General features: G+C 31.1%; 3 protein-coding genes across 3 annotated transcripts in view; all 3 read right to left on the bottom strand.

Moving 5' to 3' along the window:
- The window catches only part of LOC107478675 (OVARIAN TUMOR DOMAIN-containing deubiquitinating enzyme 4-like), a 10,087-nt gene extending 1,860 nt beyond the window's left edge, over positions 1–8,227 (bottom strand). Inside the window, exons 1-3 of the mRNA XM_016098806.3 lie at positions 7,976–8,227; positions 6,064–6,185; positions 5,116–5,156 (exon numbers count right to left, since the gene is read on the bottom strand). Coding sequence (XP_015954292.1) covers positions 5,116–5,156; positions 6,064–6,185; positions 7,976–8,021 — 209 coding nt within the window. The 5' untranslated portion in view covers positions 8,022–8,227. The remainder of the gene's footprint in view (positions 1–5,115; positions 5,157–6,063; positions 6,186–7,975) is intronic.
- A 3,645-nt stretch (positions 8,228–11,872) lies between these two features.
- Positions 11,873–17,219, bottom strand: LOC107478647 (U-box domain-containing protein 7). Its single transcript, XM_021138164.2, has 6 exons — positions 16,865–17,219; positions 15,771–15,833; positions 14,798–14,983; positions 14,516–14,623; positions 13,076–14,226; positions 11,873–12,479 (listed from the first exon to the last, which is right to left on the bottom strand). The coding sequence occupies exons 2-6, from the start codon at positions 15,822–15,824 to the stop codon at positions 11,873–11,875; spliced, it is 2,106 nt and encodes a 701-aa protein (XP_020993823.1). The 5' UTR covers positions 15,825–15,833; positions 16,865–17,219.
- A 1,130-nt stretch (positions 17,220–18,349) lies between these two features.
- On the bottom strand, positions 18,350–19,049 carry LOC107478646 (uncharacterized). The gene is made up of 2 exons (XM_016098781.1): positions 18,654–19,049; positions 18,350–18,589 (listed from the first exon to the last, which is right to left on the bottom strand). The coding sequence occupies exons 1-2, from the start codon at positions 19,047–19,049 to the stop codon at positions 18,350–18,352; spliced, it is 636 nt and encodes a 211-aa protein (XP_015954267.1).
- Positions 19,050–22,341: the final 3,292 nt, after the last annotated feature.

Here is a 22,341-nt window from a genome sequence, read left to right as displayed (position 1 = left end):
TTTTGATATTGTCGTGAACCATTCAAAGGATCTACACCACTTTATTCTTTGTAGCATATAAATAATTTGTAATAATTTTTGTTATTTTTAATATTTTATTTTAGAAATTTATTTCATCCTTCTAACCAAATATTTTAAATGACAAAAAAGAATCTAATCAATTATTTTTTTTACTCAACCTTACACAGTCTAATTTTTAAAATGTTACTTTATTGTACCTGAAACAGTCTAACGACTATCAAAATTTAACAACCAATTCCACACCTTTTAAGTAAACTCATAATTAAGATATTTTTAATATCCTTTTTACATAATACACAAACATTATTATTCTGATTGATAACACATTATCTACTCAGTTTGTCCTTCTGTGTTAATTTTACCAACCAAAATAAATTAAATAAATAGCTCAACGCGTGATAGCATCAAGGTCTTTTATACACCTTTAGTAAAGATGTAATTATATATAGGCTCCAAAAATTTCTGCTTACAAGATTTGCACTAATTCACAAATGAATTAGTAGAAATGTACCATTGTTTTCAAACTTTCACACAATTCTTTTTTTTCTGTTGTTGATTTTACTGATTGTAGAATCTTATAAAGTTGGTTTAATAGTTTAAGTTTTCTTCTTCATTGAAAATTTTACATTCATTCTAACCCATCTCAAAACTTACATACACTTTTCTATGACAGATCATTTTTTATTTGAAACCGAAAACAATTTTAAAAAATTATCTTTCGATTTACTACTATCCTCCCAAAAATAAATTCTTCTTATATCCCCTAACTCCAAAGTCAAACCATTGATTATTTTGTCTTTTATCTATTGTTCCTTTATATGAAAATGACAATTTTTTTTCCATGGACCTCTCTTGTTGGTAATGTCTCACTTGAAAGCATCTCATCAAAGATTCAAGTTATTGCATTATCATACAATGTTCTTTCAAAACAGACAATCCTTATTAGAAACCCTCCACCACCATTTAAACAATAGAAATGTATTTTGAATCACTGCATCATTAACATCTGACCCTCCTAATTTTTTCGTTGCTTGCACTATCTCCCACTTCACTAAAGCTACCCCATTTTTCCATTCTCCTTATTACCCTATAAGAATCTTCTTTGCAGTGTAATCAACCTTTCTGCCACTGTCTTGGACATCTTATATAAACTTAGATAGTAAACTGACAAACTATACATAACAAATTAATAAGAACCAGCTTACCAGCTGTATTGAAAATCTTTATTTTTCACATATTGAGCTTCTCTACCATTTCGTCAATAATCGATTGTTATGTCTTCACAAATTTTGGATTCGCACCCAAGTATATTTCAAGGTATTTGATTGGTAGCATAGCCTCCTTGCATTCCAACAACCTACACGTCTTTTGTATCCACTCTTACTGATAATTCATCAGTATCAAATTAGACTTATCAAAATCAATGTTTAATTCCAACATTAACTCAAAACACCGTAATAGCCTTTTATAGTTTCTAATAGTCTCCTCTTATAATGGATAAAATAAGATAATGTCATCCGCAAACTGAAAATGAGATAACTCTATATTATCTTCCCTACTTGTAGTGAAAATATACATTCATTTCTTACAACCTCCGTAACCATCCTATAAAGAGCATCAACAATAAGAAAAATAAAATAGAAGATAGTGAATCACTTTGTTATAGACCCTTTTTCTATTTCGAACTATTTTGTAGGAGATCCAATTTCTTTAATCACATACCTTTTACTCCCATTAGTGACAAACTTTGTGAAACTAATCGCAAGACATGTCATCAACAAGCTTTATTTGTGATCAAAGGCCAAGATCTTGAAGAACATTTACATAAAGATCGCATACCAGCTCAATTCAGCTCAACCTCAAATCAACAAGCTAGAGTTGAATTACGGCAATTTAAACAGTGGCTTCTAGGTGATTACAATCTCAACCCATGGATGGTGGCCTCGTTGGATACGAGAATAAAATGGTAGGTTGCACTTTTGCTTTTCAAATTTGAAAAGAATTAAAGAGTATTTCTTGAAATCAACCAAGTACAGAGTCAAGCAATTGAAGAAACAATTAAAGACAATAAAAAAGCAAGGATCTTCTACATCATAATATATTTCAAGGATCAAGCATATCACACACTCTTTGCCTACTCTTGGTTATCCTCTATCAATTAAAGACCATATTGAAGTAATCTTGGAGGGACTAAACGAGATTTATCACAGTTTGATTACTAGTATTAATGCTAAACCTGAGATGTATGGTCTCAATGAAGTTGAATCTGTGATCCTTTCTAATGATGACATGCTTGAAAAATTTAGGAAATCTGAAAATAGTATGATGCAAGCCAATCTCACTCAATCCTCTTTTCCATCTTTACCAAACTCTATGAATTCAAGATTTGAATAGAGCCCGTTTTGATCAGGTTCAATTGGGTAATGGTTTTGGTATTCCAATCAATCATGTTGGTCATTCTTTTTTTTATGCATTAGACTCCAAAAGATGGTTCTCTTTACAACAATTAATTCACTCACCTCAAATCACCAAAAACCTTATTAGTGTATCAAAGTTGTCTGAAGATAATTTTGTTTATTTTGAGTTTCATGCTCACTATTGTGTTGTTATTTGTCAGTTTATCAAAAAGATTCTTTCACGATTGTGTTGAGGTTCATAAAACTGGCACTAGACAAATTCACTTGTCTCAAATCAAGTATGTGACTAATCTTCTCTCAAAATTGGGAATGGCACAAGCTAGTTCACTGTCAACTCCCATGATTTATTCTCTTCAACTCTTATCAACAGTATCTAATTAAGAAATTTGACGACCCAAAGTTATATAGAATTGTTGTTGGATCTTTACAATATTTGTGTATAACTCGACCAGATTTATCTTTTGCCGTGTGCAAAATAAGTCAACTCATGCACAATCCTTTACTAGCACATTGAAAAGTTATCAAACGTGTGCTCAGGTGTATACAAGGCACAAGAGATTATAGTCTAATTTTGCATAGATGTAATGATTACAGGTTGTATGGATTCTTGGATTCAGATTGGGCAGCAGATCTTGAAGATCGCAAGTCAGTTTCTAGTTATTGTGTATCTTTGGGGTTCTCTTGATGGCAAATCCAGTAATGCATGATAGGACCAAGAACTTTCAGATAGAGGCTCGATTAATTCGAAAAGAGCTTCAAAAATAGCAGCTCTATGTTATACACATACTTGGTATAGATCAAGTAGCAGAAGTGTTGACTAAGCCATTGTCTTCTCCTGCCTTTTTTGAGGCTTAAGGCTAAATACAAATTGTTCTTAGATCAACCTCAAGTTTGAGGGAGGGTGTAGTGACAAGTGAAGTTAGACTTGGTCCAAATTCAGAAAAGCAAGAAATCCAAGAATAGGTAAGTTTTTATTTTCCTGCATAATTGATTGTTGAGTCTCTAGTTCTAGAAATTATTAGTTAGAATACTAGTAGTATATATAGAGTACGAGAAATGATTAATTGGAAGTAGTGTTGTATTTATTCTATTGCTAATAAACCTTCAATAGTTCTATTCTCTTTCTCTATTTCTATCTCCCTATCTCTAGCAATGACCCTTAACACAAATTCCCCTTGTTGGATCCTATTGTGTCTAATTGAATCTTATTATTATCCCTTATTTCATAATTCCATGAAATTATAATTCCATGATATTATCTTTTCTAACTCTGCACCTTCACTAATTTTAGGAGATCTAGCAAAATTAGTCTTTCTCATTATTTTTTTAAATGTAGATTAAACAATTTTTTCTTTTAAATGATTTTTCATTGAACTCTATATAAATTATAGAGTTTGTCAAGGGATAGGCGAACTTATCCTAAAAAAAATCGTATTTAAAAAATTAAAGTTGAAAAATCGGATTTGGCGAAATAATAATTTTTTTATTTTATTTCTGAAAAAATCCCATTTTCAAAATGTCTTATTGGTATAAAACAAAAAATTTAAAAATTCTCAAAATATTATATTGGTCAATACCGTACCATATGGTGTTTTATGTGAAAGTAATATAATATTTTGAGGTTTTTTATATAAGTTATGTCATTAAGCCACATTTTGTAGTATGTCTTGTGAAAGTAATATATAATTGACTAAAAACTAACTCATCAGAAAATAAAATAATCTATTAATGTAATTTAATAACCAAATAAATTATATTTTAAATTTCGAAGATTAGAGTTAACCTTGTTTATTACATGGAATAAATGATTGAAAATTGCTACTATATTTCATTATTTTATCTCCCAACAATAATCACACCTTATACTTTTGCCAAATATATGCATACATCGTCATATTTTGTGTGTTGTAAGTTGTAACATGGCTTCTCATGATAGAGAGACATGAGATAAGGCTAATTTTTTTTTTATATGGAAAAAAATTGTGTGTAATTTATCATCATCAATAATTAGTGTGTTTTTCTTGAATATGGATTAATTTTTTTTCAATTTTAAGTAACAAATCGGACCCTCAGATTTGGAGAAGTAGAGAAATCTGAGGGTCAAATTTGTATATTCAACAAAATTTAAAATAAAAAAATTCAAATCTGACCCTCAGATTTATATTTTTAAAAAAAAATTTTAAAATCACAAATCTGACCCTCAGATTTATAGTTATCAACAACAAAAAAAAAAATTAAAACACCACAAATCTGACCCTCAAATTTTTTGTATCCATATAAATAAAAAACACACTAACTTTTCACCTTATTTAAAAACACCACTTTCTACTTCATATTAAAAATACAAAGCGCATGAGATAATCCTAAATTTCTAATAATTTCTATGAATCATTATACCATTTTTGTTTTATTAGAATGGGCCAAAAGCCCAAATGAATCATCATACCTGGAATTCATGTGTCAATCTAACACCCTAACAAAGAAAAAAAGACCTTTAATTTTAGCTTAGGAATTTTTCATGTGTCAATCTAACATCCTATCTTTGATATTATTTTCAGCTACACTTTATTTTTATTCTATAATGAAAATGAGATAATTATATATATAAGTGAAGGTTTGAAGTAAAAGTGAATCACAAACATTCTTTGTCTCATTATAAAGAACGTAGAGAACTTACCATTCAGTATCTGCCCTCCTCTTGATGAATTCATCTACGACCTACAAATAAATAAATTAAAGATTCATCACTGAAACAACTACACTACATATTTTGAATTCAGACATGCATGGATAACTAAAGTATAAAAAGTACTAGCTAGTGCCATAATTTTAATATTGATAATTGTTTTCTCATATGTGACATAATTATTATTAAGTTAAATTACATGGACATAATTTTACTATTAGAATAATTTATTTTTAGAGAAATTCGATGTAATAATTTTATAAATATAGAAGAGTGTTATGTGTGACATAATTTAATTATGATAAAATATTAATTTAATTTACCATAATTATTAACTCTTGGTCATTGAGTGATTAATCTTTATTTCATCCATGCACCAACCATCTTATTAAATTTTGATTAATTTTTAGAGCATTTCTAATGCTAGTTCTAATTTCATTTTATTTTGGATTCTACAAGAATATTTGTGGCATCATACGTCGATGAAAGAAAGGGATCGGAGGACTTATTGATCAGAGAAAGGGAAGGGATTTATTGGATTTAACTGACCTTATTTTGAGTGAGAGAGGCCAGTCGCAAGGCAGAAAGCTTAGTCTCTTATAAATAGTAACTTAAAATTAAAGGTGAAATTTGCTTTTCCAATGCATAGTATTATTTGAATAAGAATTTTATTATTTTAAAAACATAATTATAGGAGTGACAAAATTTTATTGGTTCTCCATTAAGATGATATTATTTTTCTAAAGTGATATCGGTTTCATTTCATAAATCAACTCCAATTCATATTTTAATTCTAAATCAATTCATTTCTTAAAAGTATCAAAAGTGATATTCTAAAAACACTTCGTTGGAGATGATCTTAGATTGCATAGAATAAAATATAACTACCTTAACAATATTCATAAGTTACTTAATAAATTAATTAAGGTGAAAGATTACTTTGGCTCTAAGGTCATCTGCAAGTTCTTTTTGCCTATTGAGACTTGGAGATGGCTCCCTTCTTCTAAGGCATGCACCATACACTACAGACCTAAACAAACATCTGCCATCCCCTGGAATCCCTGTAAATATAGGCAAATATATTGTCCAAAAATTATGTTAAATCAAAATAATTAACCTATAATAAGCAAAAGTTATTTTACAAATTCATCTAAATATACAATGCAAAAAAAATTATATATTGAATGGCATAAAAACAGAAATGATAATACCATTTTCTAAGGTACTATTGTAACTACCTTAATTTTGCAATCATCATAGTAACACACGTGCGCACACATATATTAAACTACTATTTTACCCAACAATGTTTTAAACATTAACAAATTTAAGTATGAAAAAATAAAATTGACTTTTGTACGCATAAAAGATAGAATTCTATGGACAAAACTACTTAAATACTGAAACACTTTTAAAATTCTCAAACTACCCTTTTTTCTATCCATAATTTCATTGTCAGTTTCATCCTATACTTGACCTTGGTCAACCTCTACTAGTATGGCGATGATGTTAAATTTTTCCAAGAAAATCAAACATGGAATTATGGATGTCACTTCACTTCTGAAGGAGCAACCAAACCCTTGGGAACAAAGTGATAAACTAGAACGCCAACCCTGGGACCATTGGAGGGAGCACAAGTGTGCAGAACGACGTCGAAGAGCTTCTTCTCTTTCTTGAAGAATGTCTGATGGTTCTGATTACGTAACGAAGAAGAATAATTGTATAATAATTTGTGTGAGGATTCAAATGAGTAAGAGAAATAATTTATAGAAATGAATGAATGGACTGTATATTGATGATTGAAAAAATTTATAAAACATCTCTTTCGAGTTGAACGAAAAACTCCTCCTAGATTCCATAATGATTTCTCAAATCTCTGCGGGTGGGGAAGGTTTTATTTTGTTTTTTATTATTATTAGGATAATTTGATCTAAAAAATAACATTGAAAAAGATGATTTTATAACTTTTTATAATATTGAGAATAAAAAAAATGAAAAAATCAAAAGATGATTTCGATCCAAAATTTTAAGAACGAAATATATATTATAAAAAAAAATTTAAATGTACATAAAACACTAATGTTTTAGTAATTTTAACCATTAATATATATTATATATATTTTTTATAATTAAAATCAACGATTAAAATGATTGAAATATCGGTGTACTTGTTACACTTAAAATTCTTCCTATGTTATATTAGTAAGATGAATAACCAAAATAAAACAGAGCATTATTGATGGGAAAACAAAGTCCGAACAATACTATTTGGAAAAATAAAACATAAGCAGAAATATACTACTTAGCCTAGGCTCTAAGGGTCCAACTTCCTATGTATTTTACCAATAACCTTATCCCAAACACTTATACCCCACATCCAAGCCAACCATATAAATAAACTCAATCAAATAATAACACATCAAGTATTTGTACTTTGTGATATAACTTTTCTTTTGCCCACCTTGCCATCAAGAGTTAGCATGCCAAAACATCACTAGGGTGTTTAGAATGAAAAAAAAAAAGGAAATAAAAAGAAAAGAAAAGGAGATAGAACTCAAAAAACTAAATTATAAAATTGAATTAAATTACATGATTTGCAATAGCCATGAAATGAACTGCCTTCTTGACCAATTTACAACTGAATTCTCAAAATATAATTTCAAGCCAGAGAATTGAATTGAATTCGTTGAACGAATTCAGTACAAGCAAGGCGTTCCAAAGACCCATGTTAAACAAGCGATGGTTTTACAAGAAAACTAGTTATGTCTTGTAAACTCAAAAGTTACTCAAGCATATAAAAATAAAAACATAATAATATATAGCACTAAAAATTAAAAAAGGCACGACATACAGATTATTGGAAGTTTGTTACTGAACGACTTTTCTGATTGCGGCATCACTAGAACCCCCGAGCTAACACCTGTTTGGTGCTATTGCGTTTTGAGCTTCAAGAATGGAGTTCGTGGGCACTTCCTCCAAACGCTCCTTATCTCTATCATCTTAGTTTCCTTGTGGTTGAGCTGTGACATGAAATTCTCACTAGAGAATCGAATACGGTTCCCCCTTCTCTCTCCTTTTCATTTTTTTCGTTTTTTTTTAATTTATTCATTATGCCACAAAAACAGGAACATAATTTTAATTTGTTAACAGACACATTATTGAGTTGTCGCGTTACATATTAAATATATTTCAAATACCATATTTGTAAGACATTTCACATTTTCAATTGTGTTTTAATAAAAAAAAAAATTTTTTAGACACACTTAAATATAATTAAGTGTAGACGTGTTTAACTTTATTCTTTGCTAATATGCTTATGCTTAAAATGAGTTTAATACTATGTTTGGTTTAAAAAAAATAAGAGAAAAGAAAAAAGATGGAAGGAAAATAAATGGAAAATGTTATTTTCCTTTGTTTGGATTCCAAAAAAAATGAGAAGAAAGAAAATTTTTTGTGGGTCTCACCAAAAAAATTTTCCATTCACAACAAGCAAGACAATAAGGAGATAAAAATTATTTTTTTGTGTATTTACAATATTATCCATAGTTGTATTATTATTATAATTTTCTTTTTTCTTATTTTTCTTTCTATTCAAACAAAAAAAAAATCTTCCTATTTTCTTTTCATTTATTTTCTCTTCATCCAAATAACGCATAAATAATTTCACTTTTTTTTATTTTCTTTTTTTTTCTATATCCGCCTAAAAGTTGTTAGAAAAAATAACATGGATGCATAATTCTAGTCGGATATCATCCTATGAACTATGAAGTATAAACCGAATGTGGGAATACTTGGAAGAGACTTTAACGCACAAAACTTTTAACCAAAGAGGTACAAGAATTAGGATGGAATCTTTCCAGATTTAGTCCTAATCTCGTTTAGATGTAAATAGAATGATATGCTCTGTATGGACCAGCATGCCCGTCTAATATGAAAGGCTGCTTTAGAAATAGAAAATATAAGAAGCCAATTTTTAGTTAGCCAATATCAACTAACTTTATTTTAGGATTTATATTTAGAAGTAAGGATTTATAATTTAGAATCTAGAATTTAAAATAAATAAAATAACTTTTAAAAAATTGGATAATCTTGACAAGAAAAAATAGCTTCCTAACATTACTCTTTAAAAAAAGGATAAATAGGTCTCTGACTTTTTGTTCTGCAGACATTACTTTTAAGTATCTGACCTTCACAAAACTTAGACGGATCAGTCTTTCCGTCCAAATGCATCATCTGTCAGACCTAACGGAAAAGTCTGACGTGGCTCACGCGTACGCGTGGGTCACGCGTACGCATCGCCATGAAGTCAACAAATCCTCATTTCTTCATTAATTCTTCACTTTACATGCTTTTTTTTTCCATTTCTTTCAAGTCATTCTTACCTTCAAAACTTTAAATCACTCAAACAAACATATCAAGGCATCGAATGGGAGAAAAATAAATTAAATTTAGCAATTTAATAGCCTAAAAAACATGTTTTCAATCATTAAGCACACTTAGGAGAAATTCACAAATCCATGCTATTTTAGTAAATAAATGTAGAAAAAGTTGATAAAATCCACCAAATTCAATACAATATAAACCATAAAATTGTGGTTCATCAACGTTCCCACACTTAGACATTAGCATGTCTAAGTAGGGCTAAGATAGTATGATAATTTATGAATTCCACTCATTCAAATCTCAAAATGAAGTATAAATATACTTACAAGAAGAAAGCTCGTGAAAGCAAGAAACAAGGGATTGAGCATCAAATCCTCACCGGAAGTGTTTGTACTTTAATCTCTCTAGTGTTTGAGGGTTGATTCTCTCAATTCTCTACTAATCTTGCTTTTTAAGACTTGCTCTTTTTCTACCAATCAACATATATTCAATGCATGGATACATATATCAAGAGGTCTTTTCAAAGGTTGTAATGGGGTTAGAACTAAATTTAATTTACTTTTCTCCCATTCGATGTCTTAATATGTTTGTTTGAGTGATTCAAAGTTTTGAAGGTAAAAGAAATGGAAAAAAAAAGTCATGCAAAGTGGAGAATTCATGAAGAAATGAGGATTTGTTAAATTCATGGCGATTCGTACACGTGGGTAGAAATGAAGATTTGTTGAATTTATGTCGACGCGTACGCGAGAGGGAAGTCTAGCGACGCGTACGCGTGACCCACACGTACGCATGACAAGCATTACGGAAGCCACGTCAGACTTTTCCGTTGGGTCTTGGACAGAAAGACTGATCCGTCCAAGTTTTGTGAAAAGTCAGGAACTTAAAAGTATTTTTCAATAGTTAGAGACGACGAAAATGTCCGCGGTACAAAAGGTCAGGACCTATTTGTCCTTTTCTCTTACTCTTTAAAAATGGCATACTCGATGTGATCATGTGAGGCATTTGCTAAATTCAGCACCGTCAACATCAAGATCAAGATCATGGCTCTGGAATGTCTAGTAAAGGAACCAAGAAAGGAGGTAAAGGGAAACAAGGGAAAAAGGGTGGTGGTCAGAGGCATTGTTGAGTACAATCCTGGTGCACATATTGTGAAAAATTAAATGTAGTGATTGATCAATGTCTTCATAAATTTAGTACAGCAGCTATATCTTGCAAATAACTTCCTTCAAGGCCAAGAACGTGGTAGAACTTTGAGTGAACTAGACCTATCTAACAATAAGTTGACCATGGGAATCCACGAGCTCGTTCATGCATTTTCTCCTTGCATTCACAAAACATTGCCTACTTTGGATTTGGGAAGGAATCAAATTACTAGTATGATGACAAACCTTTCTCAATTTTCTCTTCAAGTATTAGGACTCGATAGCAATGAATTGAATGGAACTTACATGAAGGGTTTGGCCAGCTATCCAATTTGGAAGACTTACGCTTCAAAAGAATACAATAGAAGGTTCAATAGGTCAAGAGGTCAATTTGTAAATAAAAATTATATAAGCCCTACATACTAAAAGCAAGGGACCATTTTGCTATTTCAAATGGGATGGCTAATGTTACTCCCCAACATAGGATGGAGTAGCCATACCTTCCTAACTATCTACTTTGTAATAATAGATAAAAGTTCTTGCAACACCACTTGTATATTGCATCTATACTTGCTCTGATACCCATTTTTTAACACCCAAAACGCTAATCTACTCATAATTTGGATTAGGTGTTAATGATTACCTCAATTTTGGGTGTATAAACAAAACATCTCCATGCTTTGTTTGGTTCATGTCCTTGGACAAAAACATGTTCAATAGTGTAAAATGTAAACAGGAACAAGTAGACTAAATATTATTTGTCTTGAAACAGAATTCTCGAGCACTTCCGTAAAGTAGAAACACAATTCAAGGACAAAAGTACGTACCACATTGCCGTACATCGAACATGCACCAATGGCCGCCAATGACTTTCCAGCAACGGTCCAGTAGCTGACAATGGCAATCTAAACACTGGCAGCTGTGGTTTGAAAAGGGGTAATAATCTCCAACTATTAAGATAGAGAAACATTTCTGTGTGTTTCTAACACGACCTTTCAAAAGTAAATTTAAGACGTGGAACACCTATTATATATTACCAAAAATTAAATAAATATCTAATACTAAGAATTGACTGATATTACAATGAGGAAAGAAACTGAAGAATTATCAGAATCCACAAAATTACACATGCATGTACATCTCCTCTACGCGTTGGAAAAACCAGTCAGAGCACCCAATGGAACAGGACTTGAGCTTAGGATAAAAACCAGGGCTAGTAGAAGCTAGGCATCGAAAGATTTGCACTGAGACCTAACACTGGTAAACAGAATAGCTCTTGCTTTTCCACAGAAAGCTGGGATGACCCCTTCTTGAAGGACCATCTCGCAACATTTCTTGCTCCGGTTACACAAAATTAGGAGACATGCGACGGCTTGCTCTTGCTCTAGGAGCTCACCAGTGTCGAGTATTGACGCCAATGTGCTTATGATTCCTGGAGATGACACAATTTCCTCTCTACCCAATTGAGAAACCGCCAAATTTATCAATACAGCTATGCATTTTTCGGTCCACACACTATCACCCTGGCCTACAAGCTGGGATTGCAAGCCAACAATGATTCCAGATGAAAGGAGGTATGGAATGTTGGTGGGTACGGTGGAAAGATTATAGAGTGTGTGGAGCGAATCTAGCTTGCATTGAACATCAGAGCTGGATTTAAGAATCTTGACTAGGAATGGGACAGCCTGACCTGAACCAATCATAGGCTTGACTTCTTCAAGGCAAGAGAGATTTAGATACAGGGCAGTTGCACACCCATAGCAAGTAGGTTTATAGATCATTTCGTCCAACAAGGATAAGACTCCGGCTGATATCATCAGTTCCTTGTTTCTGTTGAAAAGAAAAAGGAACAAATGAGTGTGAGTATGCAATGATTTGGAAAAGTGGAGAAAGAAAGGTAATGACTATTGCTATCTGGAACATTTATTCTGCACCACCATCAGAAATTTCAGCCTCAATTATTATTGGAGCATAAATCTGTCTATTGTTTCCTATATAAACAATGTCAATGTCAAAATTTAACAAGCAAAATAATCAATTTTCAAATTTGAGTTGCACTAAGCAGTAAGCACATTGTCTTCATTTCTTTCTCCTGTGTGTCCATTTCAAGAAGGGGAGTGGGGGATTAATACATCATAAGAGAGAGGCTTCAAAAAATAAATACATATAACTTGCAATTTATTTTTCCACAAAATGATGGAAGCTCTTGAAGAGGTACATGATGATCAGATCATTGGGATTAAATTATGAATATTTTGTTACTACAACATAACCAAGTAAGTGTGGTTCTAGCTAAATGCAAGAGCATCACTTTTCAATCACCAAATGTTGTTTAAGTCTTTTAATAAAATGGAAAAGCAGTTTTACCTTATGGTTAAAAACTACGAAAACTACAAATAATAATACATACAAACAATAATACACACCTGTCATTGTTCACAGCAAGGTTGAACAGGGCCATAGCTCCATTTTCTTGATCCATCGCATTTCCTTCACGCAAAGCTGATTGGAGAAACTGCGTAAGTGCTTCAACAAATCCATTAGCACCCATAAATGTCCTGGCGTCCTCATCATCCCTTAGCAACATCCTTAACCTTTGTACAACCTTACACTTCCCCTGTAAGTCGTTCCCTTCTGTTAAGACTTTCAGAAAACTAAGATACTGTTCATTATCGTCCTCTTGTGTAGACACACTTTCAGCTCCAGCTACCCCGGTTTGCTCTGACATGCCGCTCTCTTCTACTGGAACCACTTTTGCACCTTTCAACTTGCAAGAATTTACACTGTTAACAGATTTTGAATTTGTGGAATCGGTATCTGATAAAGCCAATCTCCAATAGTTAAAATCAAGAGATTCGGGAGGGCCTTCAGGAATAGGAATTCCATTCTGTGCACACCAACTAGCCACAAGATTCTTGACATTGTAATTAGGAGTCAATAAAAGATGTGGAAGTTTCTGTTGAGTCTTTGGGCAGGTGTTATGCCCATCACTGAACCATTTTTCTATACAAGCCCTTTCGTATGTTTGACCTGAAGCAATTATAACAGGATCACTCATGAGTTGCAGAGATATCGGACACCTCAACTCTTCAGGGGGAAGGGGCATCTGGCCTGATTTTCTATTATTCGGCTTTAAGTTAATGGAACTAAGTTTTGAAAATACTCTATCAAACGCTTGAGTCTGAACACCATCCTCAACATATCCATTAACAGTAGGTGAACAGGGTTGGGAGCCCTGAGAATCATTATCATCTGAGAATTCACTTCTAAACAACTTAGAATATTTCCTCATGAGGTGTAAAAGATATGCAATAATTGATTCCTTCCGCTTGTCTTCCTCAGCCTGAGCCCTTTCAATGAGTTTTTTGAGAGCTCTTCGTTCAGTAAGAGCTGCTCTTGAAGATGTAATTCCAAGTCTAGTAGCAGCCTGATGAAAACATTCAAGTTCACTACTGTCATTAGAGTTGTCAAGCTTCCTTCCCTGCTGAAGCAATGCAATTAAATCGTCGCCAACTTGTTTTTCTAAGGGGTCAATTGCAAAAACCGTACTTGCAAGTTCTTCCACAATTTTCTCAACCTGCTCAAAAATAAATCAAATGTCAAGTATGATTAAAAAAAGAGGGGGACCCAGGGGGCGGGGGGTTGTCCATGATGATCAGGATTCAGTGTACAGAGCTGAGTTTAGAATATAGCAAACAAGGTGGCATTGAGTTATTTTGGAAATAAATGAAACATAAAAAATAGACCGCCCCTCACTCATTCAGAAAGCAAGTAGCAAGGCTGTGTAAGAGCCTCCACATAATAGAACAAGAGAAACTGAAACATGGAAAAGCAAGCTACACATCCATATCGTTGAAGATTATCACCTGACACCCAATAGATTGAGGAACAATATCTTCCACCAGTTTAAGACTGTCAACAAGTGCAGACTTAGCCTTTTCAAATTTTTGAAGTACGGCGTCGCCAGTTATCGCCTGTGTCATAAGTGATATTATATGCAAGATGTTCCACAAGTAGTATTCCAAATCAGATAACCTAATGGGCTATAAATAACTTGTTGAAAGGGCTAAGGTAACTAAATCCACCCTACATAATGGTACACTAGGAAAATAGAATTGAAAACTATACAATAATAACGAAAATTGTACCAGGTAAAGTTTACTACACTCTGAGCAGTGCTGAAGAACATTCTTCGACTTCTCTAAAGCTACATGCAGTGAACATAATGCCTGTATTCCAGATTTGCTCCTAGGCTTAGCTGCTTCTAGAGAAGGAAATATTGTCAATATTTTACAATATATTGCAGAAAGAGTCCTGCACATTTCTCCATGTAACTGCACAAGATACCAAACACTCATTGTCAGCTGAAAATAGAGAATTTAACAATTAAAAAAAATGAAAGAATTGGAAAAATATCCCAAAAAACCAGAGCAAGAGAACTATACATAAAATTTACTCTCTTATATTTTTTTTTTGCAGCAATTCTAAACCTTCTTTAAAAAGCAGTAGTGTTAATTGTGTAAAAGAAAATAATTCAATGTGGTTCAAACAGAGGACAGCTACTTTTACTTCAAAAAAAAAGAATAGGAAAAGGAAAATATGCAACTAATGTGTATACATATATAAATAAATATATGTATATATATGAAAAAAAAGGGTAAAGAACACTTTTTGTCCTTAATGCTTGCAATTTTCTTCAAAAATATCCCTAACGTTTAACTTCATTCAATTTTGTCCTCATCGTTTTTTATTCATTCAATTTTGTCCCTAACCATTTTGATAAAGTTACCCTTGGACATTTTAATTTTTGTCCCTAACGTTTTAGATGGTGTTAACGTCCATGGGTAATTTTGACATAAATCGAAAACGTTAGCGACAAAATTGAATGAAATTAAATGTTAGTGGGATTTTTGAAGAAAATTGTAAACATTAGGAACAAGAAGCATACTTTACCTGAAAAAAAAAGACTCGATAATTATACTTGAATATTAAGTACTACAGGAATTATGGAGCAATTACAATTGACGAATGAATACAAATTTATCAATATTAGCAAAGTAAAGGATTAAAGGAAGAATTTCTAACAGTTATCCCACAATAATTTCAGACATGTCATCATACCTTGGCATCACTTGCTGCAAAAAGATTTTCTTCAAGCTCAGCAACATCCATCATTCAAATTCACTGTGAAAACTTAGATGCTAAATGATCCCAACTATATTTAACGATGATCAAAATCAGGAAACAAATAAAATTAGCAAAGTAGTGGTAAAGAAAAATGGCGCTACCAGTTCAGAATTTTTAAATTAAAAAAAAATGCATGTGATTAGACCATGCTGCAATCAACTAAAAGTCCAACCATTCTTCAGTTTCATTTCGTTTAATTTACCCAAGAAAGGTAAGTAGCGTGTTGAAAATACTAATAAAAATTTAGTGACTCTATTTATTGGGAATTTCTTTATATCAATCAAACAAATAAATAATAAATAAAACAATGACTTCAAACTTGTTTTACATGCAAAACGTAAACTGCATCAATATTCTCTTTTTGCGTATAAATATTCTAAACATACAACAAAAGGAAAAGTACCTTGTAAGCAAACCTAACATAAAGCAATTCGGTAGGCATTGGATTTGCAATGCTCTCTTTTTGTTTTTTAAGAGAAAGAATTCAAATTATTCTCTCTTAGTTTTCAACATTTTTTCCCCAACCAAAGAGGAGAAAAGGGTTTTCCAATTAACACAATAAAAAATTATAGTAATTTAAATTGGAAAAGGCAAAGACATCCGTGACAAATCTTCACAATAGAAAGATTAAGACAAAATTTGAAAAGTAACCAAAACAATTTCGACATTGTCCATTTTTCATGGTATAAATAATCAAATGAAAGAAGAAAATGCTGATTTTTCGGTTATTTTTTCTCTCGTTACAAAAACATGTTCACAGCGAGCAAATTAATCAACGCATTCTTATTTAACAGCTTCACACTCCCAAAAATAAACGCCAAAAACAAAAAATTAGCACAAAGCAATCGCAAAGAACATAATCTCCAGCTGAGATCTTCACTCCAACAACACATAAAAAAGGATTAAAAATTACGGAAAAATCCTTAGAGAGAGAAAAATAAATCAGATTGAGGAAGCATTGAAAGGCAAAATGAGAATGTGAGAAATGTGAGATGCGGGATTAGGGTTTGAGAGAAGAAATAACGTACCAGAGAAGAAGAAGAAGAAGAGATGGTGCTGGAGGGTTTGTTCATTGAGAAATGGAATTCTTTTAGAGCGAAAAAAAATTAATTAACAAAAAATGAAAAAAGAAAAAAGAAGAAGAAGAACTGGTAGTTTTTTTTGGGTTGTGAGGATCTGTTTAATGTGAGAGACAGAGAGGTAATGAGTAATGAGGTTTAGACCGGAAGGAACGACTAGTTCGGAGGACGCACACAAGGACAGCAGAGAGAGAGAGAGAGAAAGAAATGTGGAGGGAGATGACGAGATTTGGTTATTCCGATTTCTCACTTTCTTCTTCTCTTTCCTTGTGTGTGTGTGTTACCGGGTGGAAGTGGAATTGAGCCGAAGCAGGAAACCGAATTTAATTGCAAAGTTTAAATTTGGGGGGGGTTAACACTTAACACCCAACACTTCACAGTTAGAATAGTCTTTGTCACTATCAAATTAATTTTCAAAACAATCATGTCTCAGATTAGGATTTTTTTTTTAATAGATAAAAATTATATTTACCCTTTTAAACATTTTTCAAATTTTTTACCATTTTAAATATTCTGAAACAATTTTACAGGCAATTTATCATACAGATTAGTGTTAAATCCGTGCATCTTATATTTAAATTTGACATGTTAAATTAAAAATAATATTTTATCATCAGAAATTTTTTGAGTTTAGTATAACATAATCATCGTCATTACATAATAAACATACTTAATATGCTGTTTTATCTTTATTCAAAGTAAAAAGCAAATAGAAGATTTTGAAGTCTATAATATTCTTGAATTATAAGGAGGAAGACATGAAAAAATAAGAACATATATAACTGTAATAATAGCATGTCAATTTTACAATAAATTTTTTATCCAAAGGCTAATAAAAATTTATCGACAACCTAGTATCTTACTAACTTCATTAGAAAAACAATTAGCATATGATGCTGTGCTCTTTGTTACACATTTCATCTCAAATTTGAAAATAGAGTTATAGATAAATTAATTATATCTACAGTAAATATTTATACAGAAGTGTAAATCATAACATGCTATTAAAATAAAAATAATATTATTCTTACCTAAATATTATTAAAAACTTCTTTGAACATGACATTTGTTGTTGATGACTTTGGATTGACGTCTTCATCTAGAATTAAAACCCTGAGGCCACAGAGACTCTTAACTCCTGACAAAGCAAAATAAAGTTGTCCATGAGTAAACACTGATTTTGGCAAGTAAAGTCCTACATATGATACCCTAACTCTTGTTAATGGCCATTGCAAAGCATACTATTAATGAAAATTGTCTCCATTGAAACTTAAATGGCAATCATGAATCTGAAGGGATCAAGTTCATTCTTGGAATGTATAATTTATCTCCAATATTTCTATCGGTCACTACCGTCGCTCCAATTACATTACTGCCAAGTTCGTTAACTATTCATCTTGTCCCGTTGCATAAACCTGAAGTATGGTCTATGTTTCATAGCAGCATTATAGCGACTCCTGACTTCAAAGTCAACTTGTGATTGGATAGTCCCAAACACTTGATGTGATTTAGGAACTCTGGTGTGAACCACTCTTGTTGTACATCTTCATTCTCATCAGCTTGACATGTTGTGTCAGAACTCAAATACTCCTTTTCAATACTTGAAAAGATTGTTAAGACAAAATCGTTTACCTTCTCGACACTCTCAAGTGTAGGTGTAAGAATTTTTCTACTCTGAAAATACCTGTAAGCTGTAATCTGACATGTTTTATAACAAATTTGGATATGCAAAGTCTACCAAATGAGAGAGAGGGTCATCAGTAGTTGTAATCAATAGATCATCTGGAATTTCAATTTCTAATTCATCACCAACAGCAGAACCAATATTTTCATTTTCAACATCAAGTATCCAATTAGCAAATCTCTTCCTTTCACCTTCATCTTGATCTAAAAAAGACATTAGAAGCCTCATGTTCGTATGCAGTTTCAGAACCTTACAAAACGACCACGGATGGGATGAGTTAATAACTGATATCAATATATCATGTCTACTCCCTTTCGGAATCACCGGAAGTATCTGTTTGAAATTACCTCCTAGAATAACAACTTTACCACCAAATGATTGATGTGTCTTATGTTGATCAGTAACTGACATAAGATTCTTGAGCGTCCGATCAAGTATTTCAAACAACATTTTATTGAGCACCTGGAGCTTCATCCCAAATTGTTAAGCTACTTTGGATGAGCAACTCAACTTTTAAACTAACATGCTTAATGTTGCAAGTAGATTCATAACATCTGTCAAAAAAAAAAGTGTTAGCAATAGTATTTAACATAATTAGTTGATGCATGTAGTTTGACACTTTGACTTTCTTTTTTATAATATTTTTTAGTTCGACTGTTACGTAACAATATTAAATATTTATATTTTAAAATATAATCAAAAATTTATATTTAACATTTTTTTTGGATTATCACTATAGAGTATTTAAAGTGCAAATTTTACTACTAACAAAATTTATCATTTTTTACTAATATTTAGTCAACTCTAAACACTAAAAATTAAATTCTAAACTTAAATCTTAAATCTTAAATTCTAATGATATAAAATTAAAATATTTGTTAAAATGTTAACTAATATTAATAAAAAGTATTGGTGTTCTTATATTTTTTTATTTAAAAACGATAGTTATAATGATATAAATTTGTCTTTTTCTTATTAAATACTAATTTATCTAATATTATACAAGATCAACAATTAACTTATTAATTCTTTTTGTTAAAATTCATTTATTGGGTACAAAAATTATTAAAAACTAGTCTTTTGTTTTGGAAAAAACCCCAACATAAAGTATTACCTACTTTAATTGGTAGAACGGAGTTAATGCTGGGTCATGGATTGCATGTGATGATGTTATCTTTCCAAGAGCTAGTACAGGTGACCACGTTCATTGCATGAAAACAACGCCCCCTCTACCAAAGGACTTGTATAAGTATGAGTGTATGACCCGTCTCTCTTAGATAGTGTTTATTTTGAGGTATTAAGATACAGATTGAAAAAATAAAATTTAGTATTATATTTATTAATATAAAAATTAGTACTAAAATTTTAGTTTTTATCTCCAAAACCTTTAAAATGCGAGGACACACAAGACTAAAATTTTTTGGAACAAAAATTGAAACTTTAATAATATTTTATATCTAAAATATTTTTATTTCAATTAATTAATTCTAATTTTATTCTTTGTGCAAATTAAATTAAATTAGAGTTTTATTCTTATTTCAATTTATATCTCCAACTTTATACCAAACATAATACTAATATTTATTTCAATTTCTGTCTTTCAATCTTTATCTCTCAGTCTTAATTTCTCAATCTCTATCTCTGTCTCTTTTTCAAACGCTACCTTAGTTTAACTTATTTGATTTGAAAACACCGAATTACTTGAGAAAAATATATATTGAAAAATTTGATATCTAACATTTTTTTCTTTGGGTTAGTTGTTTTTTCATTTGACATTCGATTTGCTTGCCTTTTGGTGACCTGTTTGCTTTCACTAAGGAACTAAGTTCTAGAGATAAAACAAACTCTTAAATATCATATTTGATCTATTTGGACCTAAAAGTCTAAATGTTGTTTGACGAACAAAACCAAAAAAACTCTAATGTAGTTTATTTGCTCCATTCAATTACTCATTTGTTTTCAACTAAAGACCTAAGTCCAAGAAACAAACAAAAATTAATTCTCACATTTGATTTTCTTGGAGTTTTTCTCTTTCTTTAGTGACATTTGGTTGGAGTTTGAATATTGTTTTGACAAAGAAAAAAAAACAATATTTGTTTGGACCGGTGGATAGCTCATTTATCTATTTAAGTAAGTATTAGGAATTCAAATTCCTGTGTGCATGTAATAATTCATTAGTCAATGACAAACTTTAAATAGAGTTCAGATCAGTGACAGATTAGTCTATAACTTGCCAAATTAAAAAATACCGTGAAAAACTAAAAAAAAATAAAACAAAACAAAAACAAAATAATTTTCAAGGCTATTGACTAAAAAATATATTTTGACTCTTAGAATAAAAAGAGAAAAAAAAGAGTAAAGCGCTAAAAATATTTATAAAAGATTTATGTGCAAACAAAAATATTATTGAAAAATGATAAAAAAAATTAAGAAAAAAAAGTGAGTAGGATTTTTTATGTAAAAAATGACAAGAGAAAGGAAAGATTTTGATAAAAAAATTAATAATTATATATAGATGTTGATATTTATCTTTTTGTTATATTATGTTTATTCCTAAAATAAATAAATAAATCAACTAAAAAAATAGTGATAATTAACTTCATGATACTAATTAATTAGGGATTATTTAGAATATGTCTTAGAATATCAGTCATTTGTTTAAGCAAGTATCAAGAATTTGAATTTTATTTACAATGATTTATTAGGCAATGTTAGACTCTTAACTAGAGTTCAGATCTACTACATATAAATTCTTAATCTATTACGTTGGAGTATACTGTAAAAAACAAAAAAAAAATTATACATACATTTTACTTTATATATTTTTGTCTCTATTGTTATTTTTTTTTTGGGTTCGTAAATATGCAAGTGATGAGAAGAAATTGTGTTAGGCATATTTAGAAAAATATTATAGACAGATTTACGGACAAGCAATTGAAGAATATGATTTGGATTGTGCAAAGAGTAATACTAATGTTGAGTTCTAACAACAAATACAAAGAGTGAAGAGGATGAATGAGGATGTCTGGGCTTACTTTGGATTATAATGAAACCCTTAATTCATCACCTTGAAATTGTAAAACCAAAGAAAAGTTTCTTTGAATTTTTCTCCTTGCCAGACTCTACAACTATGGCATAAGCTACGCAATGACATCTTGGATTTTACCTTTTTGCAAATCAATTTTTTGCCTTTTCTGGTGCATTGATAATACTTATAGTATCATCTTATCTTTACCATGTTGATGAAGTGCAGATGATGAGCTTCTACCGCTTTTCCTAATTAGGGATTTTGACTGAATTTTGTAAATATTTGAAAGAAAAAAGCTACTTCTAGAGAAGGATGAGGACTATATCACAAAGAAAATGATGACAACACAATATTTCAAGGCTTATAGACAAAAGGCGACTTCGTTTTTGTACTTTATAATTAAGGATTAATTTATTCTCCAAGCCACACGTGTCAGTAACGGACTCACTTGATTAACATGTCACGTTGGACATTATCGTACAGTTTAACGTTAAGTTTGAAGGATTACCATGTATTCATAACACGTAGCAGAAGAAAAGAAAGTAATCCTAGAGATCTATTTTGTGCTTAAACTTTATTCCAATAATAAATATATAGTAGATCAGATCTAAATACCTGAGTACGCTAGTAAAAATCTTTTTCTCCTTCGATGGTACGAAGGCGTTATGTATATCCACACCGATACCAATCTTTGCTGTCAACTCTTTGACCAAT

The sequence above is a fragment of the Arachis duranensis genome, chromosome 3, assembly GCF_000817695.3.
Source record: "Arachis duranensis cultivar V14167 chromosome 3, aradu.V14167.gnm2.J7QH, whole genome shotgun sequence".
In the NCBI taxonomy this organism is placed as follows: Eukaryota; Viridiplantae; Streptophyta; class Magnoliopsida; order Fabales; family Fabaceae; genus Arachis; species Arachis duranensis.
This window is presented reverse-complemented; position numbering and strand designations above follow the sequence as displayed.